The 24,894-nt window shown below is 44.9% G+C and overlaps 1 protein-coding gene across 7 annotated transcripts in view; it reads right to left on the reverse strand.

Annotated features, from left to right (window-relative positions):
• Positions 1 to 24,894, reverse strand: part of MTSS1 (MTSS I-BAR domain containing 1) — a 180,288-nt gene that overhangs the window by 143,735 nt on the left and 11,659 nt on the right. For all 7 annotated transcript variants that reach the window (XM_003256187.3, XM_003256188.3, XM_012507918.2 and 4 more), the window contains exons 2-3: positions 11,693 to 11,754; positions 7,103 to 7,176 (exon numbers count right to left, since the gene is read on the reverse strand). In XM_003256187.3, the coding sequence (XP_003256235.1) occupies positions 7,103 to 7,176; positions 11,693 to 11,754 (136 nt within the window). The remainder of the gene's footprint in view (positions 1 to 7,102; positions 7,177 to 11,692; positions 11,755 to 24,894) is intronic.

The following is a 24,894-nucleotide window of genomic DNA, read 5'->3' on the forward strand; positions in this document are numbered from 1 at the left end:
TTTGCTAGGTAGAAATAGTAAGACTCTAATTACATGAAAGAGTTCTGGGCTTGAACACCAAAGGCAATCCAGAAGTTAAAGGCTAGTGAAGTCTCAATTAAACAATCTGGTTAAAATAAAACTCAGGGGCAAACAAGAGCAGTCTGGCTGGAGCCAGGAAACAACCCAGCTGAGAACCCAAACAACCCAGCACCTTCTCCCCTCAGAGGGAAGATCCCCTCCCCTCCTCCACTCCATCCATGAAGCAGGGTGGGTGCCTTCTACCCAGCCGTCCCTTGCACCAGAGACTTGACCTCAGGGAGGGGTCACCAAGATTCAAATTCTGAACTCCAGGGAGGAATCCTGCCAAGACCCCATCCCAACAGCCCCTCGCTCGAGAACTGACGGGCTTCCCACCAGGATCCATGAGGGCTGCATGAAAGTGGAAGCTGCTGTGCGCGCGCAGTCATTCATTCAGCAGATGGGTCTGCACCCTGCTGAAGGCCAGATACTCAACATCTGGGAAAGTGAGCTCCTCAGAAAGGAGCAGGTCCTGTTAGAGGTGTCTGCAATCTGGTGGGGAAGATAGTGACAGCACAGCTCGGGGAATCCTCTGATCCCAGCATGTCCCTTGAGGCCCTGAGCAAGGACCCAGTTTACTTCCTGAAGGAAGACAAAGGTCTCACAAGTGATACAGCTCTTGAACCCCTGGGAGACAAGCAGCAGATCCTCAAGCATACAAACAGGGTGAAGAAGGGGAGAGCTGGAAAGGACATTCTGGGCCTGGAATGCACTTGTGCCAGCGGATAGGGATCAAGGGTTTTAAGGGTTTCAGAAAACAGTGAGCAGTTCTTTGTGGGTGCAGTTGCCCGCCATGGGCAGGAAGATGTCATTGGACAGGTGGGTTATGGCAAGATGGCAAGAGGCTTTACGGGACAGCACAAACATACCTCACTGTAGAGCAACACCTCCTGGAAAGCTTTTCAAAACTGGAGATTCTTGGGTCTCACCCAGTTATTCTGATTCCATGGGACTGGCAGGGCCTTGAAATCTGTCCCTTAAAGTGAACTTCTTGAGTGACTGTGATGCCTAATGCCAGATCTGGAGACCATGGCATTTACCAAAATCTGTACTGCAAATGTGTAACACATTTGTAAGAACTAAGCCATCAGCAATTTTCTTCACCAACATACTTCACCAATCCAGACTCACTGATTAAAGCGCATGTCTGATGGCCCAGCCTTCGATGCTTGTCATAGAAGATCCGACGTCCACCTGCCTTCCTCCCGCACACACTCCAAATCTGAGAGGAGGCCTCAACCCAAATACCCATCTGTAATTTTCCCTTTTCTCTTCTAACCTTCTCTCTCCATTATCTTTGGCTTAATCTTGCTTCCTCCACTTCCTTTGTACTCAGAGCAAAAATTGGAAGCTCTAAAGATAATATAGAAAAGGAAATTTACACTGTCCAACTTCATTATAGTTAATGAGAACCAAGGCAAGATTTAAAATCATAGAATATTAGAGCCAAAAAAAAATTACTTGTGATCATCTAGGCTCCTAGGCCCTTTATAGGTGGGAAAATGGAAGCCCAGAGAAGGGAAATATTTACTCAAGGTCACATAGCTGCAAAGCCACAAAGTCAAACCTACGCATCCCAGATCCCAAGCTAGTTGTTATTCTAACTACCGCATATAGACTTTTGTTATTTCAACTATGTAGATTATATTTTGTGCTACACAGATTTTTTTTAATGCATTCATGATCAAAATGGGGAATAAAATTCGTACACCTGTAAGCCTGTGCCCTTACATTATCAGGGACTTGCGCGGAGTACGGAGCAGATGACACACTCCCTCTTAGTCAGCACTGGCCCATCCTGGCCACTGTGCCATCTGCTTGTGTCAGCAAGGGCCTTTGAAGAGCAGTGTTGTGTGACTCTCATTTTCATCTGCCTCTGTAATTACTTTTATGGTTTTGAACAACCATCTCAGGGAAGTTTAGATGATAATACATCCAATGTCTGAGGAAGGCATTTCAGATTCTCAGAAGGAAGGAAATGGATCCCAGGCAGACTAGATCATCTTTAATGTCCAGAATCTTTAATTTGTTACCCTAAAAAGTAGGCATGATTTTAAGACTGAAAATCAGGATAACTAGCCTTTACTGAATGTGTACCATGGGCTGGGCTCTGTTCTGAGTGGTTTATGTGTATTAAGTCTTTTTGTTCTCACCACAGCCTATGTGGTAGGTACTTATCATATTTTTCTTAATTTCCTTAATTTTCCTTTTCTTATTTTTTTAAGTAGCCCAGACAAATGCATGCCACTCAGTTCAAACATTTCTCAGCTCCTGTGATAGCCACGTGCTGGTCCATTATGGATATGAAGGAAGCAGAGACCCTGCTCCACAAAGTCTCGGGTTCCACATCTACTAGATACCTAGAAACCAATTCTTTGTGTTCAATAATACAGAAATGGTACTTTCATATTGAAAACAAATTGTATATTCATCCAGAGTCTAAAATCAACAAAATATGGAACTGCGCCTAGTGCTAATAAACTGAAATTCCATTATAGTTTAATTATTAACCCAAATATACACACTATAATATCCACTTACACACTTTCATTTAAAAAAAATGAAAGCAATTAAGTTCTAACATATTTCCACATTCTGTTTAACAATAGGTACATAACAACTAGATTGATTTTGCCCTTATAGTGACAGGTATTCAAAGTTTTTCCTAAGTAAATTGTATTAATAGCTAGTGCAAAAGATTTCCTATAAAGGACAAAGACCACTCAGAGCTGTTTCCTTCTGGAAACAATATGAGATGCTAATATTTTGGAAACCAGAGCGATCTGCTAGCTTGAAATGCTGGGCACTTGCCCAGAAGAGATGCACTTAATAATAACTGCAATTCCCTCCTACCACTTCCATCAAGAGGGACTAAAAAAAAAAAAAAAAAAACACATGTAAAGGCTCTAAGCAAGGGAGTAACCAAGGATATTCTTTCTGGATAAGGTAGATATCAAACCACAAACTCTGTTAGAGTCACGGCCTACACCAACTCTAAGCCCAAATCTATTTGCTGCTGACCAAAACAGCTTGAAGGACTTTTTACTGTTTATCATTTCCTTAGTGATCCATACATCATTAAAAATAGATCACTTGCAGGACTCCAAAAGGATATATACATGGGCATTAATTGCATCAGAGCTTGTAGTAGCAAATACCTGGAGATAACCTAAATATCTATCAAGAGAATAATGACTCAATTGTGCTATATTCAGACAGTGCTATATTCAGAAATTCCATTTGGCCGCTAGAAAGAATCAGGTGGACTTATAGGTACTGGAAAGATAGCTATAATATACTATGCAGTAAAAAGCACAGAACAATGTTTCTTAGGGGCTACCTTCTGAAAAAGGTCACACAGGTATATTTTATTCCATGTGTCATTCCACATATTGTGGAAAACTAGTGTTTTTTTTTTTTTCCTCCCAGGCATGTTTGTTTATATGTGCAAAAACATCTGTAAATGACACTAAACCCAATTCCCAGGAGGGGTGGGGAAGTGGGGAGGATAAATTTTACTTTATATACTTATTTCAATTTTTTTTTTTTCAACAAAGAGTCTTGCTCTGTCGCCCAGTCTGGAGTGCAGTGGCGCAATCTCAGCTCACTGCAACCTCCACCTCCCGAGTTCAAGCGATTCTCCTGCCTCAGCCTCCTAAGTAGCTGGGATTACAGGTGCCTGCCCCTATGCCCGGCTAATTTTTATATTTTTAGTAGAGACAGGATTTCAACATGTTGGTCAGGGTAGTCTTGAACTCCTGACCTCAGGTAATCCACCGCCTCGGCCTCCCAAATGCTGGGATTACAAGTGTGAGCCACCGTGCCCAGCCTACTTATTTCAATTTTTTTAAACTAAAGAGCATGTTCTATTTTTTAAATTTTTAAGTAAAAATTAATAACAATCACTTCTGACACTTACTAAGAAGGACATTCAAGTTTCTCTTATCTCTGTAAAATATACTTTCTTTCTATCACCCATATACTTTTAGGTCATTTGAGAGTTCTCACACTCCCACATTCAATGAAAATAGTAGTACATATGGATTTTAAACAGAAAGTATCCTGGCATCACTAAAAATGATCTGAAATCCCATGGTCTAAAAATATGTCAAAGCAGACGGGTGTGGTGGCTCACGCCTGTAATCCTAGTACTTTGGAAGGCCGAGGCGGGTAGATCATGAGTTCGAGACCAGTCTGGCCAACATGACGAAACCCTATCTCTATTAAAAATACAAAAATTAGCTGGGCGTGATGGTGGGTGCCTGTAATCCCAGCTACTTGGGAGGCTGAGGCAGGAGAATCACTTGAACCTGAGAGGCGAAGGTTGCAGTGAGCTGAGATCATGCCATTGCATTCCAGCCTGGGTGACAAGAGCAAGACTCTGTCTCAAAAAAAAAAAAAAAAAGTCAAAGCAGGGGTTTGTTCACTATGAAATTATTTGCCTTTCGTGAACTACATCACCTCCAAACTCCTACTCTACCCCCATCACTTCTGCAGTGAGGCTCTTTGGTTTCTTTTTGCACAAATAATGGCTGTTTTTCTTCCCTTCAAAGATGACAATTTCCAGGCCCTCCAGTGTCCCGCCAAGAACCATTCTGGGAGCAGCATCTTCAAAATCCCAGGTTCCCACTACAGGAACTTATGGACAATCTGGGAATCTCTTTCCAGTCCATCTATAGGATCCATCCAAGAATTAAACATTAAAATATAAAAACATTATTATCACAGAGCCTCAAACATGCAATGCCAGATATCTAAGTTCCTTAAAACAGTAGAGCAGCTTTAAAAAAAAAAAAAAAAGACATATTCTGGGCCAGGCACGGTGGCTCATGCCTGTAATCCCAGCAGTATGGGAGGCTGAGGCAGGCAGATCACCTGAGGTCAGGAGTTGGAGACTAGCCTGGCTAACATGGTGAAACCCCATTTCTACTAAAAATACAAAAATTAGTTGGGCATGGTGGCACATGCCTGTAATCCCAGCTACACGGGAGGCTGAGGCAGGAGAATTGCTTGAATCTGGGGAGGCAGAGGTTGCAGTGAGCCAAGATTGCGCCATTGCACTCCAGCCTGAGAGACAGAGTGAGATTCTGTCTCAAAAAAAAAAAAAAAAAAAAAAAAAAAACCCTATACTGATGGCTATTACAGAAAGATATCAATATGGCTGCCAAGTCAGTTCCAGATACTGCTGAAGTAGAAGAAAATATAAAATGCAATACTATCGGCCCTGCAATGGTTTGCATATTAAGTTCTTCTTTACGGTTGTATTTTCTCAAGATACACTATAACAGACACACATAAGCTATGGAATAATTTTTTTAAAGGACTTTTAAAAAGATACTGGTTAAGATCCACACCAAGCTGACACACTGGATGCAGAAACCATGGTTCTAATTTCTCTGTCACATTCTCCAAGGGAACGCTGTAAAACCCTGTTGGCATCCTGGAAATGAGGAGAAATATTACCTCCCCTAGGAAAACCTCCTTCACTCCCTGAGTTAATTGCTCACTTTTCTATATTCCCCTAGCACTTTGTTCTACAACTATTACCATACCAAACATATAATTTCTATGTTGAAATTCTTTATTTATACTTCTCATTTTCCGCACTCAACTGTAAGCCCCTCCAGGACAAGGACAGTCATATTGCTTTTTGTGGTCCCATGATAGTGCCTGAAATAAAAGGAGTTTGTTCAATGAATGAGAAGTGTTCTTGCTGCAAATTCATTCAAATATTTAATTAAGCACCTGTGATGAATGAGTATCATTGCACTGAAGGTACCCATCAGGTGGTTTGGAGAAACTTTCATGTGCCTGGGAGCAGTCCCCAACATTTGCCCTACAACCCAAATTTTCCAGTGTCACCACGACAATGAAAAGAACAGGCCTATAGCTGCTGGTACAACAAGAAGACTCAGAAAGACAAGGCAAAGTAAGAGGCAGGAGAGAGTAGCTGCATTGCAATGAAAAGGAAATCACCCTCCTCCCTTTGAATAGGGGAATTGTCTGTTGCATGTGTTGCTTTTCTTTTTTTTTTTTGAGACAGAGTTTCACTCACTGTTGCCCAGGCTGGAGTGCAGTGATGCGATCTGGGCTCACTGCAACCTCTGCCTCCCGGATTCAAGCAACTGTCATGCCTCAGCCTCCCAAATAGCTGGAATTACAGGCACGTGCCACCATACCCGGCTAATTTTTGTATTTTTAGTAGATATGGGGTCTCGCCATGTTGGCCAGGCTGGTCTCAAACTCCTGACCTCAAGTGATCCACCTCGGATCTCTTGCTTTGGCCTCCCAAAGTGCTGGGATTACAGGCATGACCCACCGCGCCCGACCATAATGTTGCATTTCTAAGGACGGTCAGGCATATGGGGGTATTTATTTTCTTTTTATACTTTTCACATGTTATGAATAACCTTTATATGATTCAGTACTTGCTGAAGCCATTAAATTTTTTTCATTGATTTAATAAACATACTTTAAATATCTCCTATGTTCTAGGCACCATGTTTTGGGGCTTCAAACGTGAATAAGTCATAGTCTATCTCAACAGGTTTGCAGTCAAATATGAGGGACACATAAATAGATACAACACAATGAGATCCTTATTTTAAAAGGGTTCCTCATTTTATGGAAACTCAGAAAAATGGTCTATCCAATCATCCCTACTGCTTCCCATTCCACGAGGAAACAAGGAAAACCCACGTAAGGAGGAAAACGCAAATTGCAACCAAAGGCACAGGTCAAGGTTCAACAACCAGCACGTCATTAAAGTGATCAAAGAACCCATCAAGCCAACTCGTGCAGAAACGGTGGTTCATTTTCTTCCTTTTTCATTCTTCTTCACTCTTCTTCACATGTGCTTTATTATCCGGAAAACTAGTTGCAACTTCTAATATGTGGAATCCCACAGAGTTTTAAAAAATGGGAAAATACGAGTCAGCTCAGCTCTGATAACTTAAGCTGCATCTTCTTGTGCAGCCACCCAAAGGGGAGAGCCCACGTGCTGAATGCAGTTAACGCTGGGAGTCAGCCTCCATCTGCTTACCACGTGTGTTGGTGGCCATGTCAGCCACTTTCTGAAAGGCATCCAAGAAGGCAGCTGCTGCTACTACTGTTGTCCTAAAATGCAAACAGATAACAAAAGCATGAGGAATGTCTCTCTCTAGCAAATTCATTACAGCTTAAGGCCTAAAACCTCTCCTAAGGAGTACATGGAAACTTCCTCCAGAAATAACTCAACTGAGCATGGACAACCATTGGCTTGCTGAACCCGCTTTTTTCCAAGTACTCCACCCAAATAATATCCAGCTCATTTGGTGCTAATCAATAAACATTAGTAGCCCTTCCCATTCCATTTCACCCAACTGTATAAAACTATTACCAGGGCCAGCCAGCCATGGTGGCTCACGCCTGTATTCCCAGCACTTTGGGAGGCTGAGGTGGGTGGATTACTTGAGATCAGGAGTTCGAGACAAACCTGGCCAAGATGGTGAAACCCCGTGTCTAGTAAAAATACAAAAAATTAGCCAGGCGTAGTGGTGCGCACCTATAATCCCAGCTACTCGGGAGGCTGAGGCAGGAGAATCGCTTGAGCCCAGGAGGCAGAGGTTGCAGTGAGCCGAGATCGCGCCACTGCACTCCAGCCTAGGTGACAGAGCAAGACTCTGTCTCAAAAAAAAAAAAAAAAAAAAAACCTATTACCAGGCAAAATTTTGTACAGGAGGAAAACAGAGGCATTTCTACCTAAAAGACAAAATAAAACATTAAAAAATGTAAGTGGTAGAGGTGAAATTAATTTTGGAGTAGGAAAGCAATATATATATATATGCACATCGGTTGGGGGAAGGAATCTGGGAGACAGATCATGTAGCTCAAACAATTCATTTTAGGAATAGGAAAACTGAGGCCACAAATACAAGGCCACAAATACAGCCCTTGTTCATACTAGAGCTGGGACAAGTATCTCAGCCTCATGACTCACAGGCTTGGGCTTGACTCACTATAAGACAAGACCATGGCAGTGTGACTTTTCTCCCTAGATCCTAGTTATAATGAAACTAAGATACTACTGTTTCAACCTTAGGACACTATTTCGACTGAATCTTCCAAATTCCTACAAGCTGAGAATGGGGAGAAGGTACTATAGTCATTTATGTCCTAGAAATTATTCTGGGTTCTTAATATTTTTTTGGACACCACAGGATGCCTTGAGCCCTCTGTGGTCTACTGGTTCCAAGAGTCATGACCTAAGGCATCATTCAGTGTAGTCAACACTCCAAGCCAGGGCCACAGATTCCACACAAACAAGCCCCAGAACTAGAATTCAAGGAATTTACAATCAAACTTGTAACTAAGTGTTAATTTTCAAGTATTTCTTATATAACTCCAGTCTTTACTGGGCGTTCTTAAGGATGCAAAGTTGCTGAAGGAAGAATAACAACAAGGACTAGAAAGGGAAGATTTCAAAATAGAGAAAAATGAAACCAGCTGTAGTGGCTCATGCCTGTAATCCCAGCACTTTAGAAAGCTGAGGTGGGAGGATCACTTGAGCTCAGGAGTTTGAGACCAGCCTGGGCAACATACTAAGACTCCATTCTCTACAAAAAAAAAAAAAAAAAATTGTTTTTAAATTAGCCGGGCACGGTGGTGCATGCCTGTAGTCCCAGCTACTCAGAAGGCTGAGACAGGATGATCACTTGAGCCCAGGAGATCAAGGGTGCAGTGAGCCATGGCTGCACCACTGTACTCCAGCCTAGGTGACAGAGCAATACCCTCTCTCAAAAAGAAAGAGAAAAGAAAAAAGAAAGAAAAAGGGAAAGGAATGGCCTTTAAACATCAGCAACAGTAGTTTTGAAAGAAAAGGTTCCTGGAAGGTGCTGGAAGTAGTTCCTGGGAAAATCTAGGCAACAGTCCCTCAGAGCCAGACTTCAAAATGAGGCCTGTTATTTTCCAGTACAGCAAGAAAACATTCTGCTCAAAATTTTTAAAAATAATGACATATACATACACAAAACCACTTTGAAGCATATTTTTTAAAGAGTTGACATCAAACACAAACGCTGGAAAAATTAGCTTCATCAAACATCTTGGGATTTATAAATAGCTCGTTCTGATTTACAATTAATATCTGACACAATGGCTGGATTTATTCCCATCCAACTCAATGCCAATCATCCAAATTTAATGAACCAGCCGAAGAGGTGTCTTGCATATTACATGGTCACCAGGGCTCCACTGAAAATTAGGATGGTGATCAATTTTGAGGCTTTTAAATGGCAGTCATATTTCACTGTCTGATGTAGTCACAAGACATCCTGGCCCTCTCTGATGGGGCAGAGCAAACTTGTAACCAACAGAAACACAGAGGAGTGATTCAGCTTAAATATACCAAGGCTTCTATGCCTCTTCTGCAATCTAAACTTCATCCTTTCTCTAATATACACAATTAAACCATGTGCATGAGGCCCCTATATTGCTCCCAGCCCTGTACTATTAGTTTAACAAAATAAAGAAATGGTCCCTGCCTTCAGGACAAAATATTGTTTAATAATATAAAATGTATCCTGTACCAGTAGGGATAGGTTAAGATTACTTTAAATTTTACTTTATATGTTTAAGACAGCTGATCCGTTCATTACTTTAAGCTTCAAGATCCTCACTGATAAAAGGGGAAGATAACAATTTTCTTAGTCTACCCTGAAAGGCTGCCAGACAGTTAAATGAGGCTGAATCTTAAAAAAGTAGGGGGAAATGTATTTAAATGTTTTACTGTATTACTACAGGAGGAGACCTCCCACAGGATGGAGATGAAGCTACCTAAAATAAATGGTAATCATGGCAGACATGGAGGTGGGAGTAGATACGGCTAAATAAGGTGAGGCTGGTGAAGGACTCAGGTGAGGAGCCCTGAATCCTGAGCAGGCGAGGTAGGATCTGATCCAGTAGAAAGTAATTACAAGAGCTTAAGCAGAGCTTAAGCACAGGACTTGACAACTGGGGAAGGTGCAGTGTTCCAAGTTCACTGTCCATCTGAGGCTCCAGTTCATGGATGGAAATCCCAGGCCCCAAACAAAGCTGAAGGAATGAAATAAAAAAGACCCACCCTTCCCGAGTTCTTTAGTCTATAGGGCACCATGGACCCTCCAGTCCTATGGCTAACACTCTGGGCAGTGACCCCTGGTGTCCACAGGCAAAGGCCCGAGAGCATCACATCATCCCTCTCCCACCTCTCTGTCCATCCACATAGCTCCTGCCCTGCTCTCTGAACCATCTTCCTCCATCCAAACCAACCAATGTCATCCCCTACATGCCATGAACCAAGACCATCAAAATAATTCCTTTGTAAAATGTCCTATCCTTCATGAAGCACCCACTAAGTGAAATTGTATCCCTTCACCACAATGATTTAAAAGGGTAGAGCTTTAACAAGATGCCAACGTATTTTCTATTTCATATCACATGATATATGAACAAGCACGAGACTAGGCAATCACAGCCCCTTAGAGCTCAGCACTGGATCTTGTTTAGGCAGCTTTACAGAGGCATAATTTACATACCATAAAATACACCCTTTTTCAGGGTATGAGTCAATGATTTTTAGTAAATTTGGAGTTGTACAATCATCACCACAATCCAATTTTAGAACATTTCCACCACCCCAAAAGATGTCTTACCCACTTCTCACTCTCCTTTTTCACCCTATCCCCAAGCAACCAATGATCAACATCTCTCTAAAGATATGCTTTTGCTAGATAGTTCATGTAAATGGAATTATACAATAGTCAACACAAGGTTTTATTTTATTATTTTCTTTTGAGGCGGACTCTTGCTCTTGTCGCCCAGGCTAGAGTGCAAAGGCACAATCTCAGCTCACTGCAACCTCCGCCTCCTGGATTCAAGTGATTCTCCTGCCTCAGCCTCCCAAGTAGCTGGGATTACAGGCACCCATCACCATGCCCAGCTAATTTTTGCATTTTTAGTAGAGATGGGATTTCGCCATGTTGGCCAGACTGGTCTCGAACTCCTGACCTTGTGATCTGCCCGCCTGGGCCTCCCAAAGTACTGGGATTACAGGCGTGAGCCACCACACCCGGCCAACACAAGGTTTTAAACTCTATATGTGGAGAGGCAGTAAGCAGAACGGAGGAGAACATGGATTCTGGAGCCAGAGAGCCTAAGTTCAAATCCTTGCTCTGCCATTTAGTAGTGATGTGACTATGGGTAAGTTATTTAACTTTGCTGTGCCTCAGTTTCCTCATCAGTAAAATGGGGATAATAATGGTATGTACCTCACAGGGTTATGAGATTTAAACAAGTTCACAAATGCCTGGCACATAGCAAGCAATACATAAATGTTACCCGTTGCTACCTTACATATAGTACCTACCTCATTTGACTCTCAAAATTCCTATGGAAGGAGGCAAAGCAGACATGAATGAGTCACATTTTACACATGGGAATCAAGGCCCAGGATATATGGCTACAGGTGATCACGCTCCAATCAGAACCCAGCACAGGCTTCCCTATCTATAGCACTTCCTGAATCAACCCTAATCAATCTGCATTTTGGTCTGTCCCACCCCATCCTTGTCTGAGGATGTTGCCCTTTTCCTGTAGAACACGTGTTTCTACTTACCGAAGCTGGGACTGAAGCTTTCCTGCTTTGTTTATGAAATCTTCCCAAACTGGATAGCTCCCCTGCAACAAATCAAAGACATCAGTAAGTCACACTGCGATAGACATCTGATTACTACATTAACAGAACACCCAATTCCAATCATGCAGGGAACAATCTGTGTATGTTCTCTTCCTTTGCAGGTCTGCGATACGTTTCCCAGATTCTGTACACATGTTTTGGCTCAGGAATCAGTTTGGAATGTGCTCAGTTCCTATAATCTTGTAAATACTACAAACATCAACTGAACTAGTTTGGCAGAATCTAACACATACACTTTTGAGTTGGTAGATGGTGGGTCCAAATTTAAGGTGTACAGAACATTTAAAGCTCCACCCTGAACCACTTGTTCATGAAACATGGCCCTGGCTGTTCTCCCCTTGCCCCAAACAACACAAAGGAGGGAACCAGAGTGATTGGGGCTCTTCCCCAGGACAGGTGGTTACAGAAAGCATTAATTAGACTATCAGAATCTCAAGATTGAAAAATTACCTAATGCAGCAGCTCAGCTGATGGCTTAAGCCCAACACCTAGGGACAGTATAGCAACAGGTGGTTCCCCAACACACTTCAGCTAACAAGGAACTCATCATCTTCCCGGCCTATTATCAGCCACCCTGTCCTTGACGTTCATGCAGTTCTAGTTCTAACCTCTGGGAGCCCTCAGTTAAGATCAGTAATCCTGCTTCCACATGGAAGTCTTTTCAAAATCCAGTTTCACATCCAACCCCACTTCTCCCCGGGACCCTGCTTCACACCCTGACTGCATCCCAGAGACACTCACCGTGTCTCTCTACTCTTCCTCTAAGTGTGGTGCGCAGACACAAACTCAAATCTGCAGGTGCAAGTCTGACAGGGCAAAGCAGGCAGGGACCGACGTCTCCCTTCCTACACGTTACATTTATATTAAGATCACACAGCCCACCAACCAAGAGGTGACTCAAAATCAACCCAGAAAGGGGAAAACAATGGGCTGAGAAGTGGTATTTGGCATTGATCATTTAAGTACAGAACTAAGGGCCGGGCACCATGACTCACAGCTGTAATTCCAGCACTTTGGGAGGCCAAGGTGGGTGGACTGCTTGAGGCCAGGAGATCGAGATCAGCCTGGCCAACGTGGTGAATCCCTGTCTCTACTAAAAATACAAAAATTAGCCAGGCATGGTGGCACATGCTTGTAGTCCCAGCTACTCAGGAGGCTGAGGCATGAGAATCACTTGAGCCTGGGAGACAGAGGTTACGGTGAGCTGAGATCGCACCACTGCACTCCAGCCTGGGCAACAGAGCAAGACTCTGTCTCAAAAAATAAAATAATATAAAATAAAATAAAACAAAACTAAGACTAAACACCTGGGGATTATTTTTGCAGAATAGAGTGTAAATGTTATGAACAACATATGCTACCTCTTGATTTTCTTATTCAAGAAAGGAGGAAGAAATTATAATGAGGTTAATCAACTCATCTTTCATTACAGAAGCCCAATTAAAACTGTCTAAAACTGCAACCCAGCTAAAACGTAATAGTTTTACCTTCCTAATGGTATTAATCATCATTTTTTCTTACCCTTAGAGCAGGTTCTCAGCATCAACACTACGGGCATTTGGGGCCAGATAATTCTTTGTTGTGGGGGGGGGCTGTCCTGCACATTTAAGATGTTTAGCAGTATCCCTATCTTCCATTCATTAGATGCCAGCATTCCCCCACCGCCTATTTGGGACAACCAAAAATGGGACATTGCCAGATGGTCCCTAAGGAACAAAATCACGCCCAGTCAAGAACCACTGCCTTAAAGGCACATCTGAGAAATCAATTTAAAGAAAGTGGTGAAGAAACAAGTACAGTATTACTTCACTTCAGTTTCATTTTCTTCTGTTAAATGAAAGTACAATTAAGTATGTTTTTTCAAAAGATCATGCATAGCACTCATTATAACAAGGAACACCTTGTTATATATAGACTTGCCTATTTACATACTTCCCTAGCTGTCAATTCTGTCTGAAAATATACATAGAGATATCTGGAAAATTGTCTACAAAATATTAATACGGGTTACTTCTGGGAGTAAAAATCTGGACCAATGTGTTGCTTTCTCCTTTGTACTTTCCTTTATGGCTGGAGCCTTGTGAGTTTTCTTTACAAGGATCATGTATCATTTTAATGAAAACAATAAAGTCATTACATTTTTTAAAACTTGAGATCAAATTAGAGGTTCTGGCAACAACAGCACCATGAATTTACAATCCACCCAAACTCTAAAGTCTGTTTCACACATGCTGCTAGATCACATCCATCAGTTCTGCCTTCATGCATTTGAGACCTGCTTGGCCCAAACACAGGTTTCTGGATTTATTCCTCTAAGTGGCAATTTGCCCCATGGGAAACTAAGCAACAGCCGGGCAAGAATCGTGTCTGGCTGGCTCCTGGCAGAGGCCCTTTAGCAGCTACACCTGAGCTACTGTCAACCAACACCTGTGTGAGGGTCTTGTCACCACATGACCTCCATCCCACGTGTGTGCCCTGGGGGTTACTTCCACCCAAGAGCAGAACTGTATATTAACTTCTGTCAAATGAAAACTTGTGAGAGCTCAGGCTATCATTCAAGGCCCACCGAGACATAGTGGGGACTCCAATTATGACACCCAACATACATACCATTGTTTTAATCCAGTCCAGATAAGAACACCCCTTGTACACCTACATCCAATTAAAGAGATAAGGGCCAAGATCAGAGTTCTCAGGATGGCCACTGGAGAGCTCTGTCCAGAGGGACAGCAGTTGGCACCTCTAAGAACCCAAAGGCTCAACCAACCAATAGCAGCCTCATCTGACCATTCCTTCTCTTTCTGAGCCACAAGACATGACGAAAAGCTTTCTGAGAAATCTGAGCACATTCAGAAGAAACATTGCTCACCTACTTCTAGGCAAAGGTGCCACCATCTCTAGGCTACACAAGGAAGAAGGACCAGAGAGCCAGACCCTCCTCTCCCAAACACCAACCACTCCCATCCAGGGAGCCCTGGAGAAATATTATTAAGACGATCAAAGTATTTCTTAAGAAAAAGGTGGGCCAGGGCAGTGGCTCACACCTGTAATCCTAGCACTTTGGGAAGCCGAGGCAGGAGGATCACTTGAGCCCAGGAGTTCAAGACCAGCCCGGACAACATGATGAGCTCCCATCTCTACCAAAAATACAAAAAAAAAAAAAAAAACGAAAGAAACCAGGCCAGGCACAGTGGCTCACGCCTGTAATCCCAGCATTTTAGGAGGCTGAGGCAGGTGGATCAAGAGGTCAGGAGTTCAAGACCAGCTTGGCCAAGATGGTGAAACCCATCTCTACTAAAAATACAAAAATTAGCTGAGCGTGGTAGCAGGCACCTATAATCCCAGCTACTCAGGAGGCTGAGGCAGAGAATTGCTTGAACCTGGGAAGCAGAGGTTGCAGTGAGCCGAGATCGCGCCACTGCACTCCAGCCTGAGCAAAAGAGCAAGACTCCATCTCAAAAGAAAAAATAAAAACCTAGCTGGATGCTGTGGCACATGCCTGTAGTCCCAGCTACTCAGGAGGCTGAGGTGGGAGAATCACTTGAGCCCGGGAGATCGAGGCTGCAGTGAGCTGTGATTGTGCCACTGCACTCCAGCCTGGGCAACAGAGCAAGACCCTGTCTCAAAGAATTAAAAGCCAAAGGAAAAGGTAAGGCATGTTCATTGAGAACGTGCAGAACTGGCCAGTGGCCTGGGCAGGGAGCACTGGGTCCTGAGGTCTAGTCACAGCCCTGCCAGTCATGGACTAGGGGAAATCACTTCACTTCTCAGGGATCATTCCCTTATAATGATGATAACCAAAACTAATAATTCCATCACCATTACCACACCACCAATTACCAAACATTGAAAGAATGAAGGAGATGAATAAAGATTGCAAGTACAGAAGCCCAATCTCTTGGATTGAACCTTAGCTCTCCCATTTGCTATGCAACATTGGGCAAGTCATTTGACCTCTGCATGGGTTTAAGTCACGTCTTCACAGGGCTGGGAGGAGGAACGAAGGAGGTCATATACAGAAAGTGCTCGGTGCAGTGCCCAGCACACCGGAAGTGTTCAACAAACATTTGATGTGAGGGATCCAAGTGGCCACAGGCTCTTTCCTTTAGGATGTGTGGGGGACAGACTGTAAAGTCTAAGTCAGACTGTCCATCCAGACTGGAACCCCCCTTTTGGAGTCCCCAGTGTGGAACCAGCCAACGTGGGAAGCATCTGCATTTCCCTATTAGTGAACCAGGGTTAGGCAGAAACAGACCAAGGCAAAGGCAGCTGGGTGTTCAGTGCCAGACGATTTCTCTGCTGCTTCTAAGCAAATGGTAGGGTGGAGTACTCAACCCCGAGACGAGTGTGCCTGAAAAAGACGACTACTCAAACCACTGGAGAAACTTCTTATCTGCCCCCACTTGGAGCCTCATTTCAGTCTTTACCAAATTAGCAACAAAAGGAGGGGTCCCCTTTCTAGTCAAGGGGTACAGCTAACAGCTCCCCACCTACGAACATCCACCCAGCCAGAAGGTTGCCCAAAGTAGCTTGTTGCTGACTTAATGATACTTGACAGTCTATCAAAGAGAGTCAGGCCCACCTGTTTTAGGCAATATATAATTTAATAGATTCTAAAAAAAGAAAAAAATCAACTTCTAAGAACAGAAGACAAAAACCTCCTTGTTGAAAAATGAAAAAAAAAAAAGTGAGTAAATGTCATTAAAATTTAAACGCAAGGTGATGTTGGGTTGTTCCAGATATTTTTGTAAGTTTCTTTCAAGGAAAAAAGAAGTTTCTACCCACCTGAGAGCAGTTTTACTATAATAATTCAGCTTAGAGGAAGTACGAAAGGAGGAAGAAGGTAACTGTAGAAAGATTGAAAGGCAGCAGAGAAAAAGTCCTGCCTTTTGGACAGCAAGACTACATAAAGGAGACCATACTCAAGTTTCAAAAGAAACCTGCAACCCCAGACACCAGAAGCTCTTAGAGCCCTTTAAGAAGCAATTCCCTGACTGTCCTTGGTTTTTGCATCTGCATCCACTGACCAAGAAGTCCCCAGAAAGTTCATTCCTGAGGTTGCTGGCTGAGCTCTGTCCCCATTTGAGGAAATCCCTCGGAATGCACTCCCAGAGCCGTGAAAACGATTCAACACAGACCCCACTGTGGATTTCACCCGAGAACACATAAAGGCTTCACAACATTCCAGACAGACCCAAATCAAAGAAAACAAAACTCCCGCCGCGCCCCGGCTTCTGCCAAGTCCAAAGTCACGAGGCAAAATGAGAAGACGCTCTTCCTCCAGGAGCCCCCTGAATTTCTTCAGAGAGGAGAGCAAGGAGTTTCTGGAGCCCTTGGCAGTGCGTTGGTTGAAAATACAACTCAGATTACACTGGGTTCTAAGAAAGGAAAAGGTCCCTATTAAAGAAATGGGAAGAGAAAGCCAGTTTGTTTACAAGCGTATAAAGAGGACTCCCTCCATCAAACTGCATGGCAGTCTCACTTCCTTGGATGAGAGATGGGGCTTCCCTGAGTATGTGATCTCACCCACACTCCCCACACACACCACACCCTGTGGCTGCTTCTCTTCAAACCTCCAGGGGGATTCAGCAATCTTGAAAACTCCTATTCGGCCGTCACTACCCAGCTGTGACACTTCTTCTGAAACATTCTCTGACACACCCCCTTCCCACCCACCCTCTGGGTTAGCCGCGCCTACTCCCCAACTTATCAAATCATACAGTTTGCTACCTATAAGCCTGAGGGCTTCCCCTCTGGACTGTGGGACAAGGACAGAGAAATGAAGGGAGGAAGGGAAAGTACTTCTGGTAGGGGGTGCAGCTGACACAAAAGGAGGCAGGGAACACTGACCAGCTCTCTCCAAGGGACACTGGAGTGGCACATTTATGTGGGACACTGGAGTGGCACATTTATGTTGGCCACTCCTCCAGGCAGGAGATGGGTGAAGTCGCCCAGGTGGGCAAGGGCAGCCTTCCAGGGCAAGACCCAGGGTGGGGCCTTGGGACAGCCGAGGAAGACCAGGGTGGCCTCCATTCAGACAGTGAGTGACATAAATTCCAGACCAGACAGGTGATGGGAGAACCTGGCTAATGGTCACATACCTGGCATCACTCTGGTTCCTGGGAGAGAGGAAAATAATGAAGTCATTTTCTTAGTGTTTAGGAAAAAGGCCTCCTAAATCTCCTTCAACTGAAGAGTTTGGTGGCCACCTAAACAAATCCACAAGTTGGTCTCCTCACCCCACCCTCAAAGTGGAGCTTGGGAGACACCGCCGAGTGCCTCTCCTCATCTTCCTCCTCTTCCTCCACTTCCCCTAGAGCCAGGACCCACGGCAGGCCATTTGCCTAACACAAGCAAGGCACAGCAGTCGGCCAACAGCCATTCTGGCTTAGGGTTGTTTGGCTTTATTTTGTTTTGTATTAAACAGAGGCCCAGGACAGCATCCCACACATGGTGCAGAGAATAACTGTGTGTAACTCATCAGCACGGCTGGTGACTGGTGCTCCATAAATAATGCAGCAACTGCCTCTCCCAGCCCAGCCCCACTGGGACAGCCGAGGGAATTCGACACCACGCGGCCACACAAGGAACAGAGGGGCCGGAACTGCCAGAGAAAGGGCAACTTGGGAGGAGCCACAGAGCTGGGGAAGACTCACGTGAGGAGGAGGAATTCAGTTCAGGGGAGAATCAAGTAGAAACCAGGAGGGCAGAGGCTCTAGAGAGTGGGGTGCCAGCTCAAAGGCCTTTGTTCTGCCCAAAAGGTGCCAGACAGAGGCTGGCTCACCAGTGGATCTGGCTGAGAAATCAAGCCGTGGGGTATATGACCAGCCAGGTAACTTCCCAAGTATCTCTGTTCACCTTGACAAGCATCACTGTCATCACCACCATCATGAAGCATCACCACTTTCTAAAGAGTTGCCAGGCGCCAGGTATATATATTGGCCCTTCCGAAGCTGTAATTTACATATCCATCATCTGGGGAGCTTGCACACAGGCAGGTTCTGATTTGCTTGGTCGAGGTGGGGCCGTTTAATCTGAGGTGCTGCTGCTCCTGATCCACAGACCACTCTCTAAGGAACCCAGCTTGACCCTGCATTCTCACTGCATGCTCACAGCAGCCCAGGCAGGCAGGTGCTGCTGTTATTTTAGAGCTGAGGAAACTGATGCCCAGAGAGGTTGAAGCAGAGAGCTCCAGGTTGCAACTGGATGCCAGATCTGACTTTGCAGCCCAAGTGTTCCCTGATTCTGGGAAGTGCAAGTAACCACATGAACAGAGCCAGCCTCCAGCCCAGCCCAGCCCAGCCCAGCCCCAGGGCTGCAAAGAGTGGCTTAGACAGCAGGTTGGGTCGCGCTTTATATGAGCCCAGACAAGGTAGAGCAGAAGAGGACAAGGGTGCCCTGCACACATGGCACCTGATTACAACTGCAGATGGCCCAGAGGGATTGTAATACCATCCTAGAAATGGTCAGGACCCCCAACCACATGAAAAAGAAAGCACGAGGCCGGGTGCAGTGCCTCGCTCCTGTAATCCTAGCACTTTGGAAGGCTGAGGCAGATGGATCACCTGAGCTCAGGAGTTCGAGACCAGCCTCGGGAACATGGCAAAACCCTGTCTCTACTAAAAATACAAAAAATTAGTGCAGCATGGTGGCACACGTCTGTAATCCCAGTTACTCAGGAGGCTAAGGCATGAAAATCGCTAAAGCCCAGGAGGCAGAGGTTACAATGAGCCGAGATCACACCACTGCACTCCAGCACTCCAGCCTAGGTGACAGAGCGAGACTGTCTCAGAAAAAAAAAAAAAAAAAGGAAGAAAACATGAAATACACAACAAAGAGAAATGTCTTGTGTAGAAAAATGCCTGGTAGAAACACACCGAGAGGTTCACAGCTGTTGGCACTTGTGGTATGATTATGTATAATTTTATCTCCTCTTGGTTTTCTGTGAACACACAAACTGATCTTCTACCAGGAGATCAGTAGAGTCGATCTGGGAGGGGCTGTTAAATCTCCAGCTGCTATAGCCACCCCTGCTGCCATGACCCCTTCCCAGGTCTGTGAAGACCTCAGCAGGGCAAGTGTGAGGAACATGGCCAACAGCATTCTTCCTCTTCTTCCACTGGGTATACCCCAGATGAGCTCAGCCTTCAGGTTACCCTAAAGCTGCTTTACGCAGCTTCCAGAGGAGGCTGGCACCTTCTGACCTATGCTGGAGTGGCTCTGGCCTCCCTGCGTCTTCAAGCATGAGGCAGGAATCCACTCAGCTTCCAGAAGTGGGCGTGTGGGATGACAGACAGGGCCTGTGAATGCCTGTCATAGCTTTGTCCCCAAAACCACCCTTCCCCACCCAATCCTGCAAGATGAAGGGCTCCTAAGATCCTCAGATGAAAGGCATTGGGTAAGCCCATCCATCATAAATACCATTCCTGGGCTTTTATTCTCTGATTGGGGGTTGCCTAATCCACTAATTATCCCTGTCCATCAAGCGGATGACAGCCTTGGGGATAATCAATGGTTGCTTCCTCGCCCGCCCACCCTCACCCACTTGCCCAAGCACACCAGCAATAAATATGCCTATGAAAAGGAAGACTGAACCACAAAAGGTGCTCCCTCTGTCCATCCATCCATCTCCCCTTGCAAACTGCTCCATTTGTAACCATTAACACCCTAACCAAACAAATCAAGGATATCAAGCTTTTCCTCCTCCCGCATTACTAGGTTGGATGCCCAGGCTGTTTTCGGACATCTGGGTGTCTCCACTTAAAATAAAAAGAACCAAACAAATATGTCAACCATATCTTCCAAGTCATTTTATTTCTTAAGTTCTCCACCAGGAAGTATTCCTTTCTCTATCCTGAGCTGTCCAACAGAGGAGCCCCACATGAGGTTATTTAAAGTATGATTAAATAAAATTTAAAATTCAGTCGTTCAGCCCACTAGCCATACCTCAAGTGCTCTGCAGTGGCTAGTGGCTAGTGGCTACTGTACTGGACAGCACAGACACAGAACATCTCCACCACTGCAGAAAGTTCTACTGGACAGCAATGGCCACCCCATGACAACGGCACCCCTAAGGGTGTCACTACCTTACTGTGCTCTACAACCACAGCTAGGTTTTTGGTTCCATTTTTTAACCATTGTAAAATGTATGTATGTGTTCCATGCTCCACATTTCTTGAAAAATAGAATCCCTCTCCTTTTTCATCCCCTCAATTCAACTCATTCCCCAATTTTGGGTTTGTTTGTTTTGAGACAGAATCTCGCTCTGTCACTCAGGCTGGAGGTGCAGTGGTGTGATCTCGGCTCACTGCAACCTCCGACTATGGGGTTCAAGAGATTCTCCTGCCTCAGCCTCCCAAATAGCTGGGATTATAAGCATGCACCACCACATCTGGCTAATTTTTGTATTTTTAGTAGAGACAGGGTTTTGCCATGTTGGCCAGGCTTGTTTCGAACTCCTGACCTCAGATGATCTGCCTGCCTCAGCCTCCCAAAGAGCTGGGATTACAGGCATGAGCCACTGCGCCCAGCCTGTTTTCTTGTTTTGAGACAGGGTCTCACTTTGTCACCAAGGCTGGTGTTCAGTGGCACAATATCAGCTCACTGCAGCCTCGACTTCCCAGGCCCCTCACTGCAGCCTCGACTTCCCAGGCCCAAGCGATCCTCCTGCCTCAGTCCCCCAAGTAGCTGGGACAACAGGGAAACACTACCACACCCGACTAATTTTTGTATTTTTAGTAGAGATGGGTTTTGCCACATTGCCCAGGCTGGTCTCCAACTCCTGGATTCAAGCGATCTGCCTGCCTTGGCCTCCCAGCGTGCTGGGATTACAAGCAAGAGCCATGGCCATTACTGCCATGACATTTCCTTTATTATTTCAGATAGTTCCTCCCATCAAAAGAGAGAGGAAGAGGTTTATGGTTAGTCACTGCTGCATCACCAGCCACCTGACATTTGTATGGCCAAGTTTTCAAAGGCGAAAACCTGCCATGTGGGAATCCAAACTGACGTCATGATGAGCACTGAAGGCACCGCCTCACGTGTATGCTGTATTCGAGAGTACACCACTGAAAGGGCGGCTGGTAGAACAGGAATTTAACACTTCCCTACTAACCATAGGAAAATCGGGCACAGAAAGAGTAAGTAATTTGCCCAAAGTCAGGGAAGGGTTTGCCCTCACGCCCGGTTAACTCCATTTGCTCCTAAGCAATGGTTAATTGCGCCTAAATTTGCTCAGTTGTTTTTGTTTTTGTTTTGAGATGGAGTCTTGCTGTGTCGCCCAGGCTGCAGTGCAGTGGTGCTGTCTTGGCTCACTGCAACCTCCGCCTCCCGGGTTCAAGTGATCCTCCTGCCCCAGCCTCTGCATAGCTGGGACTACAGGAGTGTGCCATCATGTTCAGCTAATTTTTTGTATTTTTAGTAGAGACAGGGTTTCACCATGTTGGACAGGCTGGTCTTGAACTCCTGACCTCAAGTAATCCACCTGCCTCGGCCTCCCAAAGTACTGGGATTGATTACAGGCATGAGCCACCACTCCCAGCCTGCCCATTTCTTTTTAAAATAAAATTATATAATGGGTTCACCTAAGCCTGACTGATTCTCCACATCTGGAAACCTGGGAACTCAGTATTTAACCACCTAATACAGGGGCTGGCTGCTTTTACCTAGTATTTGCATACCTTTAATTCTCCCCAGAATAATACATATCTATCCTCTAACCTTTGTCCTCTTATCCAGAGGCCAAAGCTATTGCTTCATGTGTTTATTCCTGTCTATAAATGTCCACATTAGATATTGAACCTGAGCAAAACACCTAGTGGCTTGCACACCCTATGAAATGTTAGGCCTTCTAAGTGTGACTTCACGTTGGTCCATTTACACTCACCCATTTCTTTTTCCTGGAAGTGTCCGCTCTGACCTGCCTCTACCCAACTCCAAAACTGCTTCTGCATTTTAGGGATTAGTTCCTCTTGGGGCCAATCTCACCAATACCCTGAACAGACACACAAACACCCTCTACCCTAGAGAGGATTACGTTTGAGGTTTTGCCCCCCTAAATACACACATACCTGTGTATTCATTCCATGTTCCTTTTTGTTCTTTCTTTTCTTTTTCTCTTTTTTTTTGTTTTTTCTTTTTTTTTAATATTTTTGTTGTTGTTTAATTTGTTTTCTTTTCCTTACTTTTTTTTTTGTCCATATTCCCTTTTAAACTGAGACCTCTCCCCAGCCAAGGGCAGCGTGATGAACTTGTCACATCTACCCTGGGGCAGGCACTGGCCTTGCTTCACTGGAAACACTTAGTGTGCTCTGCCGTCTTCCACGAAGCAGATTTCCCCTTTGGAACAGAGACAGATAGCACCTCCTCTGTGACCTCAACTCCCACCCCAGGCTGCTAGGAACAATGCCCTGGTAGCCAGTAAAGAGTCAAAGGCCACCAGTGTCACAGTGATAACTGTGTTTGTCATTTCTATAGCCATTTTTTTTTAACTGTCTTTCCATTGAATGTAATTTTTCCTGCCTGGAAAGAGGGTGCTGAGGTGTAGCCATATTCCAGAACCTGAAAGGCCTTGTGTGGCCTGGTGGTTAAGAGCATGACTCTAGAGTCAGCCTGCCAACTCCAGATGTGCTCACTGGGTGACCCTGGGCAAGTGATTTAATCACCTGGTGCTGCCCTGTCTTCATCTGTAAAGGATGCTGATGGCAGTCCCTGCCTCAAATGATGGTTATAGGACGATGGGGAAAAAGACAAGTGTTTAGAAGGGTGACTAGCAAGTAGAACTCAACTCCGCTTTGATGACTCAACGTACAATGCCAGTCACCCTGATTGGGCCACGAATGGGCACCTACTATGCGCAGCCACTGAGTGAGGGGTGGGCCATAGAGAGAGACCAAAGCGTTGAGGAACTCAATCTAGCAGTAAAGCTGATGTGGAACTGCAGATCCCAAAGCCACAAGGGCAGCATACTTGAGATATTAAAGTGCTGGACAGTACAGTTCCCAGAGGGCGGCAATGCTTCACCTCGGTCTCAAAGGATAAACGGGAATTTTCTTGGCAAAGAGAAACGAAACAAAGAGGGAGGAAGCATTCCCTGCAAAAGACAGAATTAGCAAATGAAAGGAAGTCGAGATCATGCTCTGTCTAGGCACAGAACTCATTTCGTCTCCCTGATCACATTCCAGGTATATCTATGGTGGAGTCAGCGGTGGGGACACATGGGCAGGAGATAGCTTCTTATATACTTCAAGAGCTGCAGAGGAAGCTCTCAGTGGCTCCCACCTACTCCTGGTGCAATCCCAGCAAGACCTATCAGAGAATGACCTGAAGTGTTTGCTAACACTGCAGATTCTAAGCCCCACCCCAGATCAACAAAAAAGTCTCTTGGGATGGAGCCAGGAAATCTGCATTTTAACCCATTCTCCAGGGACACTTTTGCTCGCTAAAAATTACACACAGCAAGATTTGAGAATCACTGCACTAGATAAAATGCCATATGTCCCTTTGCGCCCTTGGAAGCAGGGGTGTCAGCTAGGTCCCAGTGTCCACATCTAGCTCCTTCAGACGTAATCCACGGTGGTGAGCCCTCAAACATGGGAATGGGGAACTGAGACATGCTTTTTGGTAGGCTTTGGGTAATGGGTTTCAAAAGCCTTGAAAACAACACACATTTTGACCAAGGATAAAAAGACCTTCAGGGAGGCTGAGGCAGGAGAATGGTGTGAACCCGGGAGGCGGAGCTTGCAGTGAGCCCAGATAGCCCAGATAGCACCACTGCACTCCGGCCTGGGCGAAAGAGCGAGACTCCTTCTCAAAAAAAAAAAAAAAAAAAAAAAAAAGGCCTTCAGGGGAAACCACTGATGTAAATCAATGTCTAGTCACAAGGATGTACTTGTTGTAGGGTTGCTTATAATTAGTAAAAAAAAAAAAAACTGGACGCAACCTAAACACAAATGAGGGAGGTACTGGCTTCCGCCTCAGGGCTTCTGCGCATGCTCTCTTCCCTTGCCCTGAACACGCCCCCACCCCCTGCCCACACCTTCACAGTTCTTAAGTTGTTGCTCTAACGTCACCTTCTCTGCGAGGCCCGCCCTAACCACTCTACCTAAAAACAGCAACAGGCC

The sequence above is a fragment of the Nomascus leucogenys genome, chromosome 16 (assembly GCF_006542625.1).
Source record: "Nomascus leucogenys isolate Asia chromosome 16, Asia_NLE_v1, whole genome shotgun sequence".
Taxonomy (NCBI): Eukaryota; Metazoa; Chordata; class Mammalia; order Primates; family Hylobatidae; genus Nomascus; species Nomascus leucogenys.